The sequence below is a fragment of the Theropithecus gelada genome, chromosome 14 (genome assembly GCF_003255815.1).
Source record: "Theropithecus gelada isolate Dixy chromosome 14, Tgel_1.0, whole genome shotgun sequence".
In the NCBI taxonomy this organism is placed as follows: domain Eukaryota; kingdom Metazoa; phylum Chordata; class Mammalia; order Primates; family Cercopithecidae; genus Theropithecus; species Theropithecus gelada.
The window spans coordinates 53,003,079-53,024,489 of record NC_037682.1 but is presented as its reverse complement, the minus strand read 5'-3'; the positions used below and the strand labels follow the sequence as shown (position 1 = coordinate 53,024,489).

The following is a 21,411-nucleotide window of genomic DNA, read 5'->3' as shown; positions in this document are numbered from 1 at the left end:
TAGAGAACTAATACAAAAGCCCATGGTATAAAGACCTCCATAGGGGACCATGGATAGATGCAAGTCCAGAGAAAAGTCATTGAAGAGACTACCGAACTTTCAGTGACACTTGTACTAGTGAGACAGACCAATTTTTTTTTTTTTTTTTTTTTTTTTTTTGAGACGGAGTCTTGCTCTGTGCCCCAGGCTGGAGTGCAGTGGCGCGATCTCGGCTCACTGCAAGCTCCGCCCCCCCGGGTTCACGCCATTCTCCTGCCTCAGCCTCCCAAGTAGCTGGGACTACAGGCGCCCACCACCTCGCCCGGCTAATTTTCTTGTATTTTTAGTAGAGACGGGGTTTCACCGTGTTAGCCAGGATGGTCTCGATCTCCTGACCTCGTGATCCGCCCGTCTCGGCCTCCCAAAGTGCTGGGATTACAGGCTTGAGCCACCGCGCCCGGCCGAGACAGACCAATTTTTAATAAAGTAGAAATGACCCGGCCAGGCATCCCTAAGTTAGGAGGAAGCTCTGTCTTTTCCTAACTTTTCTCATCTCAGCCCTGGAAACAACCAACAACTTTGAGTTCTCAGTTGAGAATGAGTACGCCTTGCACTGTAGTGATCTTTGGGCTTTGCCTCCTGTCCAAATGCTTCTACAGAGCTTAGTCAGATAAATTACTACTATCTCCTTGGTGATGGGAGGAAACATTTGTTGTCTCATAATATCTTGGATTTCCACCCCATTTCATGAATACTATATATTTTTAGAATAGTTTTAAATTTACAAAAAAAAAAAAAAAAAGGAAAGGGAGAACAGGGTTTTCGTATATCCCATGCCCAGTTTTCTCTCTTATTAACATCTTACATTAGTATGGTACATTTCTTAAAATTAACGGACAGCAGTGATATATTATTACTAACTTACAGTTATTGATATATTACTTTTATATTATATTATTATTGATATTACTATATTATGTCTAAAGCCATAGTTTATTCAGATTTCTTTAGCTTGTACTTAATGTACTCTATCTGTTCCACATTACGTTTTGTCTTCACGTCTCCTTAGGCTTCTCTTGGCTGTGACAGTTTCTCAGACTTTTTTTTTTTTTTTAATGACTTTGACAGTTTTGAGGAGTACTGGTCAAGTATTTTTTAGGATGCCCTCCTATTGGAATTTCACATTTTTTCATGCTTAGGCTATAGTTATGGGTTTCTGGAAGGAAAGTCACAGAGGTAAAGTGCCATTTTCATCACATCATATCAAGGGTACGTAACATCAACATGGTTTATGACTGTGGATGTTGGTCTTGTTTACCTAGCTGAGGTGGTGTTTGTCACATTTCTCCACTGTAAAGGCATACTTTTTTCCTCCTTCCTATACAGTACTCTTTGGAAGAAAGTCACTAGATGCAGCCCACACATAAAGAGGGGGAGTTATGCTCCATTCTTTCAGAACAGAGGATCTAGGTAAATTTGAAATTCTGTACAGATTAGTTTTTTCTCTTCCATGTATTAATTTATTCACTTATTTATCAATGTGGATTCACAGACATTTATTTTATCTGTGGGCTTTAGATTATTATAACCCAATTTGTATGATAATCCACTTTATTATAATCCAATACTACTTTACTTTGTTATTCAAATTGTTCCAACTTTGGCCAGCTCTTTCAATCAGCTCCTGTGGGCTTTTGACATCCCTCTTTTTTTTTTTTTTTTCCTGAGTACTTCCTTCCTTTCTGGCTCCAAGCTTATATATTTTCTCTGCAGTCCTAGAATCAGCCATTTTTCCAAGGAGCCCTGGTTACTTTTATTGAAGAACAGGACTAGAAATGAACATCTGGGCTCCATGTACATTCATTACTACTGGAGTATTGATGCATCTAGGCCCTCTCAGTTAACACAGTAAGGAAATATATGTGTGTGCACTAATTTATAGAAATACTTAGAGACATATACACATATCTTGTAACCATCTGTATCTATGTTAAGGTAAACATAAGTTCTTACTGGTGTCTCTAACTCCAGTGCATTACCACATGGACCATCCTAGCTTTCTCCCATTGTTTATCTATAACCTCCCACTCCAGTGAGAAACCTGGCTCCTACCATCCACCATTCATTTACTTAATTGTTCAATTCCAGTATACACATATAGCAGTATCAGCATTGTTAACCCATACCCTATGGGAAACAACTTTATCAACTAGAGTGCAGTGCCTAGATGCAGTTCCTTTTGCCTTTGGTCTCTGGAATGAATCATCTCATTTCCAGAGATATTTAAGTTAGTACTTAAGGCAAGATAAGTGGAAGAAAATGCTGAATAGGCAAAGTACAGAAGATTTTTAAGACAGTGAAAGTGTTCTGTATGATACTGTAACGGCAGACACATGATATTTATAGTATAAGAAATGTCTTAGTACATTTTCTGTTGCTTATAACAGAATGTCTGAAACTGGGTAATTTATAAAGAAAAAAATTTTTCTGATTTTTTTTTATCAGTGTCTGATCAGTGTCTGATCTCAGCTCACTTCCACTTATCTTCCACTTATCCTATCACCCCTTTCACTGAGGTCATCTGTATATTTGTAATACAGTTAGATTCTGTTGTCACAATCTGCATTACATCCTTGGGTCCTCTAACCTTCTAAATGATTTTTTAATTTGCTTACATTAAGATTTACTCCTTGTTAGGGTTTGAATATTTGTCACCTCTGAAACTCATGTTAAAACTTAATCCCCAATGTGGCAGTATTGAAAGGTGGGGCATTTAAGAGGTGATTGACTCTTGACTGCTCTACCTGGATTAAGCCAGTAGTCCCCAACCTTTTTGGCACCAGGGACCCATTTCATGGAAGACAGTTTTTCCATGGACATGGGGTGGGATGGAGGGTAGTTTAGGGATGAAACTGTTCCACCTCAGATGATTAAGCAGTAAATTCTCATAAGGAGCACACAACCTAGATCACTTGCATGCACAATTCACAACAGGGTTTGCGCTCCTATGAGAATCTAATGCTGCCACTGATCTGACAGGAGGCAGAGCTCAGGTAGTAATACTCACCCACTGCTCACCTCCTGCTGTACAGCCTAGTTCCTAACAGGCCATGGACCAGTACTGGTCCACGTTCTAGTTCATAGCCTGGGGGTTGGGGATGCCTGGATTAATCCATTAATGGATTAATGAGTTATGGAATGGGACTAGTGGCTTTATAAGAAGAGGAAGAGAGCTGTGAGCTGGCACACTCAGCCCCTTTGCCATATGCTGCCTCAGGACCCTGCAGAGAGTCCCCACCAGCACAAAGGCCCTTACTAGATGTGGCCCCACAACCTTGGACATCTCAGCTTCCATAACTGTAAGAAATTTTTTTTCTTTATAAATTACCCAGTTTCAGACATTCTGTTATAAGCAACAGAAAATGTGCTAAGACATTTCTTATACTATAAATACCATGTGTCTGCCGTTACAGTATCATACAGAACACTTTCACTGTCTTAAAAATCTTCTGTACTTTGCCTATTCAGCATTTTCTTCCACTTATCTTTTTACTCTCTCTAGTTTCACCTTTTCCAGAATGTCATATAATTAGAGTTGTATAGCATATAGCCTTTTTAGGCCAACCTCTTTGTCTAGGAATATGCATTTAAGGTTCTTTCATGTCTCTTCTAAATCTAATAGGTGAGTTAAACTACAAGCAAGGTGGTTGCTTGTAGTTTTGGGTGATGATGAATGAAGCTGCTATAAATATTCACATTCAGGGCTTTGTGTGAACATGTTTTCAAATCAGTCAGGTAAATACCTAGGAGATTGACTGCTGGATTATATGGTAAAATTATAGTTTTGTAAGAAAACACCAAACTGTCTTCCAAAGTGGCTCTACTATTTTGCATTCCCACTAGCAATAAATGAAAGTTCCTGTTGCTCCACATCCCTTACCAGTATTTAGTGTTGTCAGTTTTTTTGGATTTTAGACATTCTAATTGCTGTCTAGTGATATCTCATTGGTGTTTTGTCATTCCCTAATCACAAATGATAATGAACATCCTCTCATATGCCTCTTTGCTATATGTACATCTTCTCTGGTGACATGCTTATTCAGGTGTTTTGCCCATTTTGTAGTTGGATCAGACTTGCATACAAGTCTTATCAGATAGGTATTTTGCAAATATTTTCTCTCAGTCTCTGCCTTGTCTTTTCATTCTTTAACAGTATATTTTGTAGAATAGACTGACTGATTTATTTATTTATTTACTTACTTACTTACTTACTTATTTATTGAGACAGAGTCTCACTCTGTTGCCCAGGCTGGAGTGCAGTGTGCAGTGGTCTGATCTCAGCTCACTGCAACCTCCGCCTCCCAGGTTCAAGCAATTCTTCTGCCTCAGCCTCCCAAGTAGCTGGGACTACAGGTGTGCGCCACCATGCCGGGCTAATTTTTGTATTTTTAGTAGAGACGGGGTTCACTATGTTGGCCAGGCTGGTCTCAAACTCCTGACCTTATGATCCGCCTGCCTCGGCCTCCCAAAGTACTGAGATTACGGGCGTGAGCCACTGTGCCCGACCTGTAGAGTAGAAATATTAATAAAGCCCAACTCACCAAGTTTTCTTTCATTGATTATCCTTTTGGTGTTGTATCTGAAAACTCATCATCAAACCATAGGTCACACAGATTTTCTCCTATGTTTTTTTTTTTTTTTCTAGAAGTTTTATAGTATTGTGCTTTAATTTAGGTCTGTGATCATTTTAACAATTGATGATTGTATCTTTATAGTAGTCTTGAAGTATGGTAGTGTTCGTCCTCCAACTTCGTTATTCTTCCGTATTTTGTTGGCTACTCTAGGTCTCTTGTCTTTTTGTGTAAACTTTAGAATCAGTTTGTTAATATTCACAAAATAGCTTTCTGTGATTTTGACTGAGATTAACATTGAATCTATAAATGAAGTTGGAAAGAATTGACATCTTAAGTTTTCCAGTCCTTGAACACTGAATATCTCCTCCTTTATTTAGATCATCTGGGTTTTATAATCTTCTGCATATCAGAAGATATGGTGTGCCCATTTTTTTAGATTTATACCCAAGTATTGCATTTTTTGTGCTACTATAAGTTATACTGTATTTTTAATTTTTAAATGTCAACCATTCATTGGTAGTATATAGGAAGCAGTTGACTTTTGTATATTAGCCTTGCATTCTGCAACCTTGCTAGAATTGCTTATTCTAGGAGTTTTGAGGGTGAGGGGCATTGGTGGTTTTTTTGTTTGTTTGTTTGTTTGTTTTGTGGTTGATTCTTTACAAATATCACCTACAAAGACACTTTCTTTGTCTTTGTTTACCTTTTATTTTCTTCTCTTGTGTTATTGTACTAAGATTTCTAGTATAATTTTGAGTAGGCATGGTGAGAGGAGACATCCTTGACTTGTTCCCATTTTTAGGGGCAAAGCATCCAATTTCTCATCATAAAGTATGATGTTAGGCTGTAGGGTTTTTTACGTTTTTTGTTGTTGTTGTTGTTGTAGATGTTCTTTCAGATTGATTTTTCACGTAGAGAAACATTGCTGGGACTTGCTGACCAGACAATATAGTTGTCTTTAGGTGCCAGGAGCTTCTGTATAGGACCTTGAACCATTTAGAAATTAAGGGAGGCTTAGTAACTTTCAAGAGGACTAGAAATTAATAATCAGAGTTCTGATAAGGATCTAGAGCAGCCTAAACATCTCACTGGGGCCCACTGGCCCTGAAGGAGAAAGAACATCCTGGTTCTTTTCTTGCCCTCTCTCAGAATGGTTTTTTGCAAGTACAGATGCAGTGGGCGTGGTTCTGGGAGTGTGGAGAATAGACAAATTCAATACCCTAACACTCTGGACCCCCGCCCTACTTATCTGCTATTCCATTCCTTGCCCCCTTCCCCTGTGCACACTTGCATTCTCTGTGCTCAGACATAATCACTACTCCTTCAACACCTGCCCTGTTTTTCTACATCTTGCTATTTTTACACAAGATGTGTCTTTTGTAGTGCACGTGTGTTGGTTGAAAATTTACATTTTCAAGGTCCAGTTCAAATGTTTCCTTTTCTAGGACTACTTCCCAATCTTTTCCATCCAAAGTTTGCCTTGTTCTACATGAGCCCCTGTGACTCTCTCCTTACACCTCTGTCACCTCTGAGTGTAGCACCGTGTGCACTGCATCTATGGGCCTACCTTTCCCACCACCTTGAGCAGACTGAGGCAGGCCTATGTCAAATCCCCAAACCTGTATCACTAGTGCTGGCATGGGGACTGCTTCAGAGGCAGCGCCCAGTAATGCTTATTGGTTGATGAAATTACTGGCCTTGAATATTTAGAGACCTCTGTCTATTCTCTCCATGTTTGCTTTCCCCTGTATTCTTTCAGTCCCTAGATGTATTCTGGGATGCCACAGCGTTTCTTTTCTTCATGAACAAAAATCAGGGGAAATTACCATTCATTGCAGACCTACTCTATTCACCCGTTGACTTTAGAATCCTGGTATCCCCATGTTATCAGTTAGGGAGTTTGGGCTCTGAGGCCAAGAAAAATACCTCTTCTAACTGGCTCAAACAATAAGGGAATTTATTGTATCTCCTATAACAAGACACATAGAGTTTGAGTGGTTCCAGGGGTGGTGGCTTAATAGTATCAACAAGAACCCCATCTTTCTATATTTCTTCTCTGCCAACCTCAACACACTAGCTTCTTCCTTGAGCTTACTCAGTGCATGGCTACAAAATGGCTGCAACAAATCCAGGCATAATATCCTGGCACAATAATGATTAGAAGGAGGAGGTTGCCTTCTCTTCCTTGGCTCTCTCTTTAGAATGAAGGAAAGTGATTCTGGAAGCTTCTAGAAATTTTCTGTCACAGTTCATTGACCAGAATTGACATGATGATGCTTGAGCCAACCACTGCTACAGGGATCAAGATCATCATGATTTGTTTAAACCAATAGTGGCTTTACCTGGAGGCATAGGAGGGAGGGGTGTATACTGGAACAAAATGAGGGTTCTTTCAGCAGGGAAAATGGATAAATGTTGGGGAACAAACCACCAGTGTCAGCTACACCCTTGTTATGGACAGAATTGTTTTATACTGAATTTCAGGGAGGTTAACCTACTTAAATAAGGTTCCACAGTTGATAAAAACAGAAGTAGGGTTCAAATCCATACACCAAAGCCCATCCAGGTACTTTCTTCTGTGCATGTGGACCCAGAGTCAGACCACATATCCCTGGAAACAAAAGCCCCCTTTCTCATGGTGAGCACTTCAGGGGTTCAGGCAATCTCCCTGCTTTCCCTAGCCCGACCTTCAGCTGGGCATTTGATCTGTTTATTAAGTTATGACTCAATGGCGCTGCAAGACATTCGGACCTAGTTTTAGATTGTCAGAGGAGGTTCAGGGGATGAACATCAGATTCCCATTCTGTGCCGAGAAAATTTGGTTGTGGCTCTTTCTCTTTCAGTGCCTGAGGATTGGCAAGGGGCTTCTGCTGGGTCCTGCTTTGGTTTAATAGAAATGAAACCTCCAAAGCAGGAGGGCTGTTTTGGGAAAGTGGCCACTAATGGGGCCCCATGGGGCAGGGGCCAGGCCTGCACTGGGCAGTTTGCATATTCACTTTTACAAACAGTTGGCTCAGAGTCAGCAGTTAATGGAATGGGAATGATGTTCCTGTACCAAATCGTTTCCTGAAAAAAACATTTCCAATTGCAAACATATCTTGGCCTTTCTTCTTGGATTTGTTATGTCTCTGTGAGTGAATTAAAGAGGCAGGGCAGAGGGGAATGTTTCTGACTGGGGATTTTTCATCTGAAAACATTTTTAACAGTGATCTACGCAGAAAAAGAGATCCTGTTCAGATCCACCTTTAGGAGTCCTGGCTTCAAATATTGCGTTGCTAGTCACACTTTAGAGATGTTTCAATACCTCTCTATTTACAAATTGGCTCACTTTGGCTGTACAACAAGTCTTGGGACAGATGTGACTTTACTTCCCTTACAAAATGTAAGCTGGAAATGCTGCCCCAGAAATGTGCGTGCGTGCGCATGCACACGTGCACACACACAGGCTAAAATGTAAATGTATTTTGTTTTTCTGGGAAAAAGGTAAAATCCTTTGCGTCCCATACTCTGCTTTGGCAAATTCTGTTGCAACTCATAACCTGTGCAGTTGAAGGGTAGTCTTGACAGTTTGAATTATGTATTCAACAAATATTTCTTGAGTGCTTACAATGCTTGAGATGTTGTTTTAAGTAGTAATAATAGCTGCATATATTTACCTAGCTCTTACTATCTGCCACGCATGCTTCTGGGTACTTTGCATATATTAACTCATTTAATCTTCTCAGCAACCCTTGGAGGTCGGCAATATTGCTGTCACTCCCATTTTGCAGATGAGAAGTCTAAGGCATGAGAGGTTGAGGAACTTGCCCAAGGCCACAGAGCTGGTGGATGGTACAGTCTGGATGTGAACGTAGGCAGCCTGGCTTCTAACCACTGTACCCTCTGGCCTCATCGAGGATCTAATAGTGAACAAAAGAGAAATAGTGCCAGTCCTTACAAAACTTACATTCTGGTGGGGGAGAGAGTTAACAGACATATACATTATTATTTCAGATCATGATGAGAAAATAAAACATGAGAGAGAGGTGGGGGACGCTAATCAGAGTCTGATAGAATAAAATCTCAACTCCTGCCTATGACCTGAGTATGATGGGACGTCACAAGAAAGCTTGAAGTGGGAGAATGTATGATCCTATTTACATTTTTATAGAACATTCTGGCTGCACTGTGGGAAGTAGGGGAGAGTGGGGGAAATGCAAGCAAAGCAGTAGAGCCGTCAGAAGGTGGTTCTGATAGACCAGGCGAAAGATAACGGTGACTCAAGTCAGGATGGTGGAGTGGGGAGATGGTGAGAAGTGGGGAATTGGGTCCTGGTTTGGAGGCGGAGCCCACAAAACTTGCCAGTGTTTTGGACGGATGTAAAAAGTGAGGAAAATGAGAACTTAAGAGCGATTCCTCGGAGCTTGGCGTGAACCATGGTGTAAATAGTGGTGCCATCTACTGAGGAGGATAAGAATCAAGAACAGGTTCATTTTAGTGCTGGTATGGTGGGTATGAGGGTGTTGAGAATCACAAGTTCTGTTTGGATGTGTACATTTGAGATCTCTACAAATAGAATTAAGAGGATACACTGAATAAGCAATTAGATTCATAAGCTTGGAGCTCAGAGTCAGACCCGGGTTGGAGATTTAAATGTGGACATGGACGTTAGTTGAATGGGATGACCTAGGACAATATTATCCACTTAATCTCTTTAAAAACTTTTATTTTTTAACTTTAAGTTCAGGGGTACATGTTTGTTACATAGGCAAACTTGTGTCCCGGGGGTTTGTTGTATGGATTATTTTCCCATCAACTATAGACTGGATAAAGAAAATGTGGTACATATACACCATGGAGCACTATGCAGCCATGAAAAAAAAAGAACAGGATCATGTGTTTTGCAGGGACATGGATGGAGCTGGAGGCCATTATCCTTAGCAAACTAACACAGGAGCAGAAAATCAAATATGGCATGTCCTCACTTAAATCATGAGAACACACTTGACGACCTTGTGATGGAAACTTTCTACATCCATGCTGTCCAGTATTGTAGGTACCAGCCACCTGTAGCCATTGAGTGCTTGAAATGTAGGTGGTGCCGCTAAGGAGCGGAATTTTTAATTCATTGAAATTTAAATAGCTCAAGTGGCTAGTAGCTACTGTATTGGACAGTGCAGATCAGTGTAGCTACAGGAGAGAAATTGCCAGCAGGAGCAAGTTCTTTCACTGGCCAGTAAGCCTAGCCTTGCAGCCACGTTTAAACATGACTTTATTTCCACTGCTTACTGCATGCACAGCAATGCTTGTTAACAAAGTAATGAAAACGGTGCTTCTTTGTGAGAAATAGCCTGGGAAAGAAAGGAAATTCGTAGTTCTAGGGGAGATATTAGAAGAAACTATAGAAGTCTAAGGAAGCAGTTGTGCTTAACTGGAAAACAAACACAATCTGTACCTACAGAATCATTTCTTTTGGCTTCCCTGGGCCACATTGGAAGGAGGATTGTCTTAGGCCACACATAAAATGCACTAAACACTAATGATAGCTGATGAACTATTAAAAAAAAAATCTCCAGATAATCTCATAATGTTTTAAGAAAGTTTATGAATTTGCGTCAGGCTGCATTTAAAGCCATCCTGGGCCACATTGCAGCCCGTGAGCTGTGGGTTGGACAAGTTTGATTTAAGCTTTGAAGGTACCCCTTCTGTGTTTCTGTCATGTTTTATGGAGAATTCTATGAAATGGTAGGTGTCTATGAATGTGGAGATTCAAGGTGGTGACTGGCTGGTACCCTATGTGAATGTCAAAGGCCCGCTGCAAAGGTACTAAATACCAGCCTCGCCATGCAAGTTGTGTCTCTTAGGGCGTAGAGTGTTTCACTCCCTTTGTTCCTCATTCTCCTTTCAGTCCAGCTGCAGCTATCAGTGCGTGTACTGATGTGAAAGAACTCTTTGTAAGTGGCTGCCTTGTGCTTAGAATTTCTTGCAAGTCTATGCTGGCAGTTGGTGAGGCCAGAGTCAATAAAAAAAATAAAATGGAAAGATGGGACGTTGCTTTTATTAAGGTTGATTGCAGCTGCTGTATTAGCTCTTTAAGAACCTCTTGGTGACCAACGCCTCTGAGAAAATGGCCTTTCTGTGCTTAATTGGCGAAAAGCAAGGGGATTTAAGTCACTGCTTTTAGGAGGGGTAATCCAAGGTCAGCACTCACCAAATGTCTGTCACACAACTGGTTTTGTGGGAGGAATTTTTCTGTACTAAGGTTCCATATGGGGGCTGGGCACTTGGAGGAGCATGGGCTGGTAATCTTTGGTAGTTTTTACCTGTTTTTGTTTTTCTTCCTGAGGAAGGTAGAATTATAGATTTCTAGGATTCGAAGACTGTAAAAGTTTACTGTTCATCCAGTCAAACTCTTATTTTCAGCTGAGGAAGTGGGCCAAGAGAGATGAAGTGCCTGGCCCCAGGTCCCACAGCTGGTTCCATCTCAAGGGACAGGACCAGAGCTCAGGGGAGGGCCAGGACTGAGGTATTTTTGAGCGGTGGCTGGGGTTGGATGGAGGTGGGAAGGCAGATAATCAGGAGAGTACCTGACAGGGAAGCCAGGAGAGGTGAGAAGTCAGAGGAGGGTGGAAGTGAGGATGGAAATGCTTTACAACGTACATATAGCCTCAAACCCATGACCCCGTTCATCCTGTCAGCAAACAGTCACTGGGCACCAGACAGGAAGAAGGGACAGGCAGGAGGCAGAGACTCAGAAAGAAGCCAGCGCCCACCTCGCTTCCATTTATTCCGAAATCTTTTCTGAGAGGAGGGAGATTTCTGTGCTTTTGAGACCTCACTGCTTCCCTGAGGAAGGCAAGTGAAGTGACAGCTGGCAGAGGTGAGATTAAGGGGACAATTAGGTCCTTTCAGCCAGGCGACGCCATGAATTGATCGTAGGCTGAGTAACAGCTGTAATCTACCCTTAGTGGGTTTTTTTCTCAATGTCAATATCTAACACCCTTGTTAAAGAGCTCCGACCCCCTGCCGTCCGTCAGCTGAAATGTGACCCTGCTCTTCCTTTTCTTCCAGTGTCCGAGCTGCAGGAGGAGGGAATGAACGCCATTAACCTGCCCCTCAGCCCGATTCCCTTCGAGCTGGACCCCGAGGACACGATGCTGGGTAACTGTGCTCTTGTCTCTGAATTCGCTTAAGCTTTCTCATGCCAGCACCCCCACTGAATTCCTTTTCTTTTTAAAGAGGAGAATGAGGTGCGAACAATGGTGGATCCAAACTCACGCAGTGACCCCAAGCTTCAAGAACTGATGAAGGTAAGAAGAAATCAGGAGCGGCTTCAGGTGCCTCACAGACCCACCAGGTGTCCATATGCCACCTGCTCTGTGCAGGCACCCCACGAGCCCCTCCGTGAAGGTAGAAAGTCATGGCAGCCCCTGCCTCAGGCAGTGGGTGGTCTAGGAGATGGCCATCGAAAACGTAACCAATTATGTAAGCGTGGGACGTGACAAATGCCCAGTGAGTGGTGCTGGTCACAGCACCAGACAGTTCAGTACAGGTAAGCTCACGATGGCCAGCATTCCAGAGTGCACAAAATGCTTATTTTCTCAAGGACCTTCAAAAGCAGGCAGTAAAGTAGGAATTAGTCTCATCCCTGTTTTCCAGATGACAAAACCAAGTCTCAGAAAAGCCAAAAGGTTTGTTTATGGTCATAAACAAGGAGACGGAATTCAAGCAGAAATGAAGGAGGTGAAGTGACATATTGTGCATAACGTACCTGCGCAGTGGCTGGTGTGTGCTTGTCCTTCCAAAACTGTTTGTTTCTCACCTGCATCTTATTCCCTGTCCTATGTTCCTCCTCTTCAGCTTAACCAGGCTGCACTTAAGACAAAAGGCACTCACACCTGTCATCCCAGCACTCTGCAGAGGCCAAGGCGGGTGGATCACTTGAGCTCAGGAGTTCGAGACCAGCCCAGGCAACGTGGTGAAACACCATTTCTACTAAAAATACAAAAATTAGCAAAGTGTGGTGCCGCATGCCTGTAGTCCCAGCTACTCAGGAGGCTGAGGTGGGAGGATGGCTTGAATCTGGGAGGCAGAGGTTGCAGTAAGCTATGATCACGCCACTGCACTCCAGCCTGGCCCTGTCTCAAAAAAAAAAAAAAAAAAAAAAGCACTGGATGTCAGAGTGATTCATTCCCCATGCAAATCTGAATACGCGGTTCCCCTGTGCAAGATCTGTCAGAGTTTCCTGTCCACCTCAGGTTGCAGTCCACTCCTAGAGGTGGTGTTTAGCGTCCTTGCTCTAGCTGCCTCTTCAAACCTCAGATTAACCACTACCCGGCAACACAGGGATGCCAGAACTGCTCCTCCCAGCAGCCCATGCGTGCTCCCAAAACTCCCCACTGCCAAAGCCTGGCTAATGCAGTCCACTCTGACTACAATGCCTCTCATGCCCTTCATCTGAAAGTCTCAGCACGGCTACTTGCTCCAGGAAGCTTGCTCTGAACTCTAGTGCCATGGCTCAGCCCCTCCGTGGCTGCTATGGCCCTGTCCTTAGTTCTGTTGTTGTCTCCACGTAATATTATAGCAGACTACTCTGTCTCTTTCACTAAATGGTGAACTTTTTGGGGTTAGAAACTGTCTTTTTTTTCTATCATTGTACCCCAAGGACCCAGCACAGAATATCACATATAGCAGGTATTTAATAAACATTGGAGGATGGATGGAGGAAAGGAAGGAGGAGGAAGGGTGAGTGGATGAATGGGTAGGAATTTCAAAGTCAGCCAGGAGTATTCAGAAGTAAAATCAAACCCATGTGAGGGTTGGGCCATCTCACTAGGGACTAGAGGACTGAGGGCAGTCATCTCAGAGGAGATGTATAAATGTCCCTTCTGTCTGCTGAAGGGAGCCTGTGCCCTGAGTCTGTGCCCTGACCCCAGAGTTCAAGAGAAAGGAGGCAGCCTTGGCTAGGCCGCCATGCAGCCTCTTACTCCCCTGGATCACAACCAGAGCCCCACAGGCAGTTGAGCTATGCATGTTGGGTATCTGGCCTTTCCTGATGCAGTCTGTGCTGCACCCACAGGTGACTGCCCCTGCCCAGTGAGACCCTAAGCCCTCGCCTTGCTGTGCAGGAAGAAGATGGAACAGTTGAGGTGCAGGCTCTGCCTGCTGCTGCACCTCTCCGGGGTGCTGGGCCTGTATGGGCAAGGGTAGGGGGAAAGGGTCTAGCCCTGGGCTTGCTCCTATCAGAGGGCATTCACCATGCTAGAATGGGTAAGCTACTGCTTGCTCAGGAGACCCCTGAGGGTAAGCACAAGGTCAGAATGGGCTCCCAATGGTTCAGTCTTCAGTGTTGATCTCTCAGACCTAAACCTGCACTCGGGCCCTGTTTGAGGGAGTGGAGGATTGGAGATGCACATAGGCATGAGCCCTGGAGTGCTGACCAAACACACGGATCACTTTATAGCTACCTCCGTACTTCCAGAGGGAGGTTCAATTTTCTAGATCTAGGCTGATTTGACCACCTTGAAATCCTACTCTTTCTGGTCAACTCCTAGTATTCTTTTAAGAGTCTCCTTAGGAGCTGGGCACAGTGGCATGTACCTGTAGTGCCAGCTACTTTCAGATGAAGGTTTGAGGACAGAAGTTCGAAGCTATAGTGGACTATGATTGTACCTGTGAATAGCCACTGCACTCCAGCCTAGGCAACATAGCAAGACCCTACCTCAAAAAAAAAAAGTCTCCTCAAACACAAGGCTTTCTGGAAGCCTCCCCTCATTCCTGATCTCTCCTGCCCACTCCCAGCCTGTTGGGGCCTCTCCTCTACTCTCATAGCACCATGTCCTTCCCACCCTAGGATTTGAACCCTTTATGTTATAATCCTTTGGTTGACCGGTTTTCTGCCCCCATAAGCCTCTCCAAGACAGAGGTGGGGACTTACTGTACTGGATACAGTGCAGTGCCTGGTATACAGTAGGTGTTACAGTTGCTATCTTCCTGTCTTGGGAGAGTGGAACAATGTCCTTTAAAGCCTCCAGGCTCCAACATCAGCCCACCCAGGGATGGCAGTGCTGTCTGGCTATTGCTATGTTATAAAGGCAGCATATTTATGCTAAGGCAAAGACATCCAACACAAAGGATGATGTCCACTTATAAGAAATTGGAGAAATGTCAAAACTGTAGTGGTTCCCCCAGGCCTGTGGTCAGGGAGGAAGATTGAGTACAAAGGGGCCTACAGAAGCATCTTACAGGGGAGGGAACTGTTCTGTATCTCAGTTGTGGTGGGGGTTAAACTACAGTGCACAATGACCAAAACTCATCACTGTATACTTAACTCTTTTTTTTTTTTTTTTTTTTTGAGGTAGAGTCTCACTCTGTTGCCCAGGCTGGAGTGCAGTGGCACGATCTTGGCTTACTGCAGCCTCGACCTCCCTGTTCAAGCAATTCTCCTACCTCAGACACCCGAGTATCTGGGATTACAGGCACCTATCACCATGCCTGACTAATCTTTGTAGTTTTAGTAGAGACGGGGTTTCACCATGTTGGCCAGGCTGGTCTCAAACTCCTGACCTCAAGTGATCTGCCTGCCGCGACCTTCCAAAGTGTTGGGGTTACCGGTGTGAACCACCTTTTCATGGCTATACACTGTGAATGTTGCTTGCCATTAAAGTAAGGAATAATAGGGGACATAGATATTAACAGGGACACTGGTGCCACCAGCACTAGCAGGATGTACATCTGAAAATTAAGAAGGCCAGTAGGGTTTGCACTGCCAGCTACCTGTGCACACACTGGTGTGGATAGTTCTTCTTCTTTTGAAATCTGAAGTTCAAAGCAGGGCACAATGGAACACTCCCATAATCTCAGCTACACAGGTGGCTGAGGCAGGAAGATCACTTGAGCCCAGGAGTTTGAGTCCAGCCTAGGCAACATAGTGAGACCCTATCTCAAATAAAATGAAACTTAAAATCTAAAGTTCATTTAGATTTTAATTGTTTAGGATAAGAAAGCTGGTCTGTAAGAAAATAAACCATAACTCTTTCTTATTATTGCTCGTTCCCTCTCTCTCTCTGTGTAGGTATTAATTGACTGGATTAATGATGTGTTGGTTGGAGAAAGAATCATTGTGAAAGACCTGGCTGAAGATTTATATGATGGACAAGTCCTGCAGAAGCTTTTCGGTAGGAGAGTTCAGTGCTGCAGTGGATGTGTGTTTAACTGCAGGTGGTTGGATCACCTACTTGTAGCTAGGAGGAGTTATTCTCAGTTTACAGTGGCTTACCTGGAAATGGATTACAAATGTGTGGAACGTGGAATAACAGCTCAGTGAAGGCTTTAGATGTCCTCTTGCAATGTTTTACATGAATGAATTGTAGAGGGAGTCTCCACGACCAGGTGGGCCTGCTCCTTCTAGCAGCCAAGGGTCATCAGCTAGATGAAGAGACCCCACTATATATTAATAGCTAGAAAGCACGCCTCCTTCTCTCCAGAAAAGCATGCCTGTGTGGCCTCTGTAGGTATATTTACATGCATGGGCGTGAGTATGCATTTTTAGACCTCTGTCACCTTCAGATGCATGTATGTGTTCCTCTGTCATCTGTGGACTTGTGCATGTGTGTGTGTTCCTCCCTGGGTCGCTTTGCAGCTGTTCATGTGAAAATGTAAGGACAAAGGGGAGAGAAAGGAGAATTCAGGGGTAATCTTAGTGTTGAAAGGACAAATTTCAACTTGAATGGAGTTAAGGTGTCCTCCACTGTTCCTAATCTAACTCTGGCCCAAACCTTCCCCTCAGATTCTAGACTTCAATCCTTAACTGCCCTCTGGGCACCTCTACCTGAATCTACCTTAGACTGAATTCATCCACTTTTCTAAAGCTGTTTCTTCCCCTGAGTTCATAGAATCCCCTCCCTTCCTCCTCTGCCCCCATGTATACAGGGATCAGCAAGACCCATTTCTGCCTCTCCTGAATACATCCTCTGCCGTTTTCACTTCTCTGAACTATTGAAAAAACTTCCAGACTCACTTCTTTGCTTCCCATCTCACCTCCTCCACCTATTCCCTACGCAGCTAGCAGAGGAAACTTAAAATCCCAAGTCCAGTCTTGCAGTACTTATTTATAACTCTCAGTGGCTCTCTCCTGCTGGACAAAGTCCAAACCCCTTGTCACAACATTCAAAGCATTCCATCATCCGATGACCCCCAGCTGTCTCCTCAGCCTCACCTCCGGCCACTCCCACACATGTGGCTCATCCGTGTGGTAATGCGTATAAAGTGCTTAGGATAGTGCCTGACACATAGCAGATGCTCGATAAATGTCATCATTGGTTTTACTATTTTTTTGTATACCATTGCTGCATTTTTACATATGCCACACATATTAACATGCCTATACTTTTGCTCATACTAGTCCTTCTGCCTCTAAGGCCTGCCTTCCTCCTTTACCCACCAGGGCAAACCATTATTGCTCATCCTTCTGATCTCTAGAATTAATCAAATGTGCCTCCCTATTACAGCCTTTACAGTACTGTCACTTTTTTTTTTTTTTTTTTTTTTTTTGAGGCAGGTTCTCGCTGTCACCCAGGCTGGAATGCAGTGGCATGATCTTGGCTCATTGCAGCCTTGACCTCCAGGGTTCGAGGTGACCCTCCTGCCTCAGCCTCCTGAGTAGCTGGAACTACAGGGCATGCACCATCATGCCCAGCTAATTTTTGTGTTTTTTGTGGAGACAGGGTTTTGCCATGTTGCCCAGGCAGGTCTCAAACTCCTGGGCTCAAGCAACCTGCCTCAGCCTCCTGAAGTACTTACTGGGATTACAGTAGGGAGCCACCACGCCTGGCCCTATAGTCACATTTAGAAAAGGTAGTCATATACTCTTTTTTTTATGTTCCCCCCCTACACACACATATATGTATCTCTCTCTGAGGGACTATATATACACTTGCACATATATGCATATATGTGTGTAGATATATACAAATGTGTATATACATACCTGTATATACCTGTATTTGTATGTATATAAATACAGGTATATACCTGTGTATATACATACAAATGTGTATATACATACAAATGTGTATATACACATTTGTATATACCTGTGTATATACATACAAATGTGTATATACATACATGTGAGTATATATACATACCTAAGACTTTCCATGTCATCTGTGGCTGTTTAGGTAAATGTGCATAGGCTTCCCCAAGGCACGAGCCATGTCCTGTGTATTTATTCAGGCTTCTCCAGCACCATCAGATTGTCTAGCACATGTTGCCTAGCACTTAATGTATACTGAGGCCAGCCATGGTGGCTCACGCCTATAATCCCCGTACGTTGGGAGGCCTAGGCAGGCAGATCACCTGAGGTCAAGAGTTCAAGACCAGCCTGGCCAACATGGTGAAACCCCATCTCTACTAAAAATACAAAAAGTAGCCGGGCGTGGTGGCAGGCGCCTGTAGTCCCAGCTACTTGGGAGGCTGAGTCAGGAGAATCACTTGAACCTGGGAGGCGGAGGTTGCATAGAGCCGAGATCATGCCATTGCACTCTAGCATAGGGGACAGACCAAGACTCCCTCTCAAAAAAAAAAAAAAAAAAAAAATGTGTATTGAATGAATGAACGAATGAATGGCTAATGCAGTTTCTAGGAAGTTAAACTGATTTGGTTCTCAGACATCAGTATTAATGGGTGTTAATATTTAAGGGTGTATAAACTGTAACTGAATACAGAGAGGAAATGAAAAAGCTTTGGCACATGAAGACATGGCTAAGCCGGGAACCTCACTACGCATCTCTCCCAGTGACTACAGCTTTTAACTCCTCCAGCAGACATCTACTCAGGATCTGAAACTGCCAAAATGTTCTATGCTAGGCTGTCAGAGCAAGCAAGGTAAAACATGGCCACAGAGTAATGGAACATGGTCGTGAAGGAATCTTGCCTCCAGGAATGGTTACAAAACCATCCAGCGTCACATCTGTGCAACCCAAATCAGGCATTACATACAAGCAGATTAGATCATTTCAGATCTCACCCTTCATGCTGAAAAGGTGATTCACTATGGAGGTGATGGTTCTTTTGTGAACTTAAGTTTAGACCCTAATCTCAAAGGTCTAAGGCAGGGCATACACATTCAAAGCCTACAGGTAGGATAACCAGGTGGAGTGAGCCAGTGTGTAGTAAAAAAAAAATATATATATATATATACACACACACACATAAATATATATATACACACACATATAAATATATATATATATATGCGCGTCAGGAGCTCCTGGGAGGGATCAGTCTGAAAGCAGAGATTAGGGGGAATGTTTTGGTTTGTTTTCTTTTTTTAATGACCCTGTGAGTATAAAGGAGGCAGAGTTTCGAGTGAGCACTCTGACCTTACGTTCCCCTCTAGCTATTTTTCCTGTCACTGGTCATGTTAACCTCAATCACATTGTCAAGGTGGTATCATACTGCCAGATTTCTTCATTATAAAGTGACTATTTTTCTCTTTTTAAGTAATTTATTTGGGGAGAGATACTTTGAAACTATGTAAATATCCTGTTCTCCTTAAACTTCTCCCTCTAGTTTTAGCATCCATTTAGAATGCATCTGCTGCAATTATTATGGTAGTGTTCTAGCAGAGATGGTCTCTTCTCTGTATTCCTTCTGCATTTATTAACTGGAATTCTAAAAGGAAGAGTTGTCATTTCTATTTATTTATATCACTGTGGACATATTTATTTTATACTTTGGGTTTAATCCAGTACTACTTTATCGTTCACTTTTTTGCTCATTGGCTTCCAGCTTTGGCCATTGGGAGCTCTTTCAGGTTGCCTCCTGGACACTTTCAACAAGCTGCCCATATATATATATATATATATATATATATATATATAGAGAGAGAGAGAGAGAGAGAGAGAGAGCATTTCCTTTGTTTCTCACATCATAAGATACTCCAAGACCATCTTATATTTTTCTTACTCCAGTCCTGAAATCAATCACTTTTCCAACAAGCCCTGATTTATTTTATTGGAGAATGGAATTTAGATATCAAGATTTGGGCATATTAGTGGATGTTTTTAACTTGTTGTCTGCAGTATAAATAACCAAACATCTGTACCTAGGTACAGTACCCTTACATGGTGGTGTTAACCAGGCATGATTGTTCCCAGAAATCCAGTTTCTAATCATACTGGGGCTTGAGCTTCCTTAATACTGAGTTGGTTGGGCAGCGAGCTGGCAGGGTCTGAGTTTGAGATTAGTAAAGTAACTATGAAACACTAGCACTTAGAAGATGATGGAAATGGCATAGGGGCCTCTGGTAGCCCAGGAGCACACACACTGACATCAAGAAAAGGATATGGGGCCAGGCATGGTGGTTCACACCTGTAATCCATGCACTTTGGGAGTCCGAGGTGGGTGGATCACCTGAGGTCAGGAGTTCAAGACCAGCCTGACCAACACAGTGAAAGCCCGTCTCTTCTAAATACAATTAGCCAGGCATGGTGGTGCATCCTACTTGGGAGGCTGAGGCAGGAGAATCACTTGAACCCAGGAGGCAGAAGTTGCAGTGAGCCGAGATCATGCCATTGCACTCCAGCCTGGGCAACAAGAGCGAAACTGTCTCAAAAAAAAAAAAAAGAAAAAGAAAAGGACATGGAATCCAGGAAGCCATGTTGATTACATTGTGGAACAAAGACCCAGAACCTAGAGGCAGAAGTGTGTGAGAAGGTGTAGCAGTGTATTAGTCTGTTCTCACGCGGCTCATAGACATACCCGAGACTGGGTAATTTAAAAAGGAAAGAGTACCGGGTGCAGTGGCTCACGCCTGTAATCCCAACACTTTGGGAGGCCGAGGCAGGCGGATCACAAGGTCAGGAATTTGAGACCAGCCTGACCAACATGGTGAAACCCCGATCTCTACTAAAAATACAAAAATTAGCCAGGCATGGTAGCAGACACCTGTAATCCCAGCTACTCGGGAGGCTGAGGCAGGAGAATCGCTTGAACCCAGGAGGCAGAGGTTGCAGTTAGCTGAGATCGCACCATTGCATTCCAACCTGGGTGACAGAGCAAGACTCCATCTCAAAAAAAAAAACAAGGAAAGAGGTTTAATTGACTCAGAGTTCCACGTGGCTGGTGAGGCCTCACAATCATGGCTGAAGGCGAATGAAGAACAAAGTCACGTCTTACATGATGGCAGGCAAAAAAGCTTGTGCAGGGGAACTCCCATTTATAAAACCATCAGATATTGTGAGACTTATTCACTACCCCAGATTCAGTTATGTCCACCTTGATACATGGGGATTATTAAAATTCAAGGTGAGTTTTGAGTGAGGAAACAGCCAAACCATATTAGGCAGGGACCTCCTGATAGAGGGTTGTATATGTTTCATTGCTGTGGTGAAAGCCTGAACAGGTGAGCATCCTTGAGATTCCATGTGACCTTGGCTGGCAAGGACTGGCTGGGTGTTCTCCAATTACGAGCTCAATGGGGAGCAACAGCATACCTGGCTCACCTCTGTGTGGCCACATGCCCCTTGCTCACAGCAGTGTCTGCCTTCCTTGCAGGAAAATCACCCTTCTCAGAGGCCCCAGGCATTTCTGGTAGATTCTATCAGAAGAGCCTCTCCCTAGTCCTTCTTTCTTAGCTGCCCAACCCAGCTGCCCCATTGCTGCCTATATTCCCTGGGTCTTCCCACTTGCCCTGGCATCAGATCTTAGTTTAGGTTTTCCCAAAGCAGATGCTGAGACAAGGACATGGGTGGAGGAAGCTTATATGGGAGGCAACCTTAAAACATACAAATAACTGAGTAGGGCATGTAAGAGG

The 21,411-nt window shown here is 43.4% G+C and overlaps 1 protein-coding gene across 1 annotated transcript in view; it reads left to right on the top strand.

Moving 5' to 3' along the window:
- The window catches only part of PARVA (parvin alpha), a 169,876-nt gene that overhangs the window by 93,988 nt on the left and 54,477 nt on the right, over positions 1 to 21,411 (top strand). Inside the window, exons 2-4 of the mRNA XM_025355698.1 lie at positions 11,664 to 11,753; positions 11,832 to 11,902; positions 15,667 to 15,769. Coding sequence (XP_025211483.1) covers positions 11,664 to 11,753; positions 11,832 to 11,902; positions 15,667 to 15,769 — 264 coding nt within the window. The remainder of the gene's footprint in view (positions 1 to 11,663; positions 11,754 to 11,831; positions 11,903 to 15,666; positions 15,770 to 21,411) is intronic.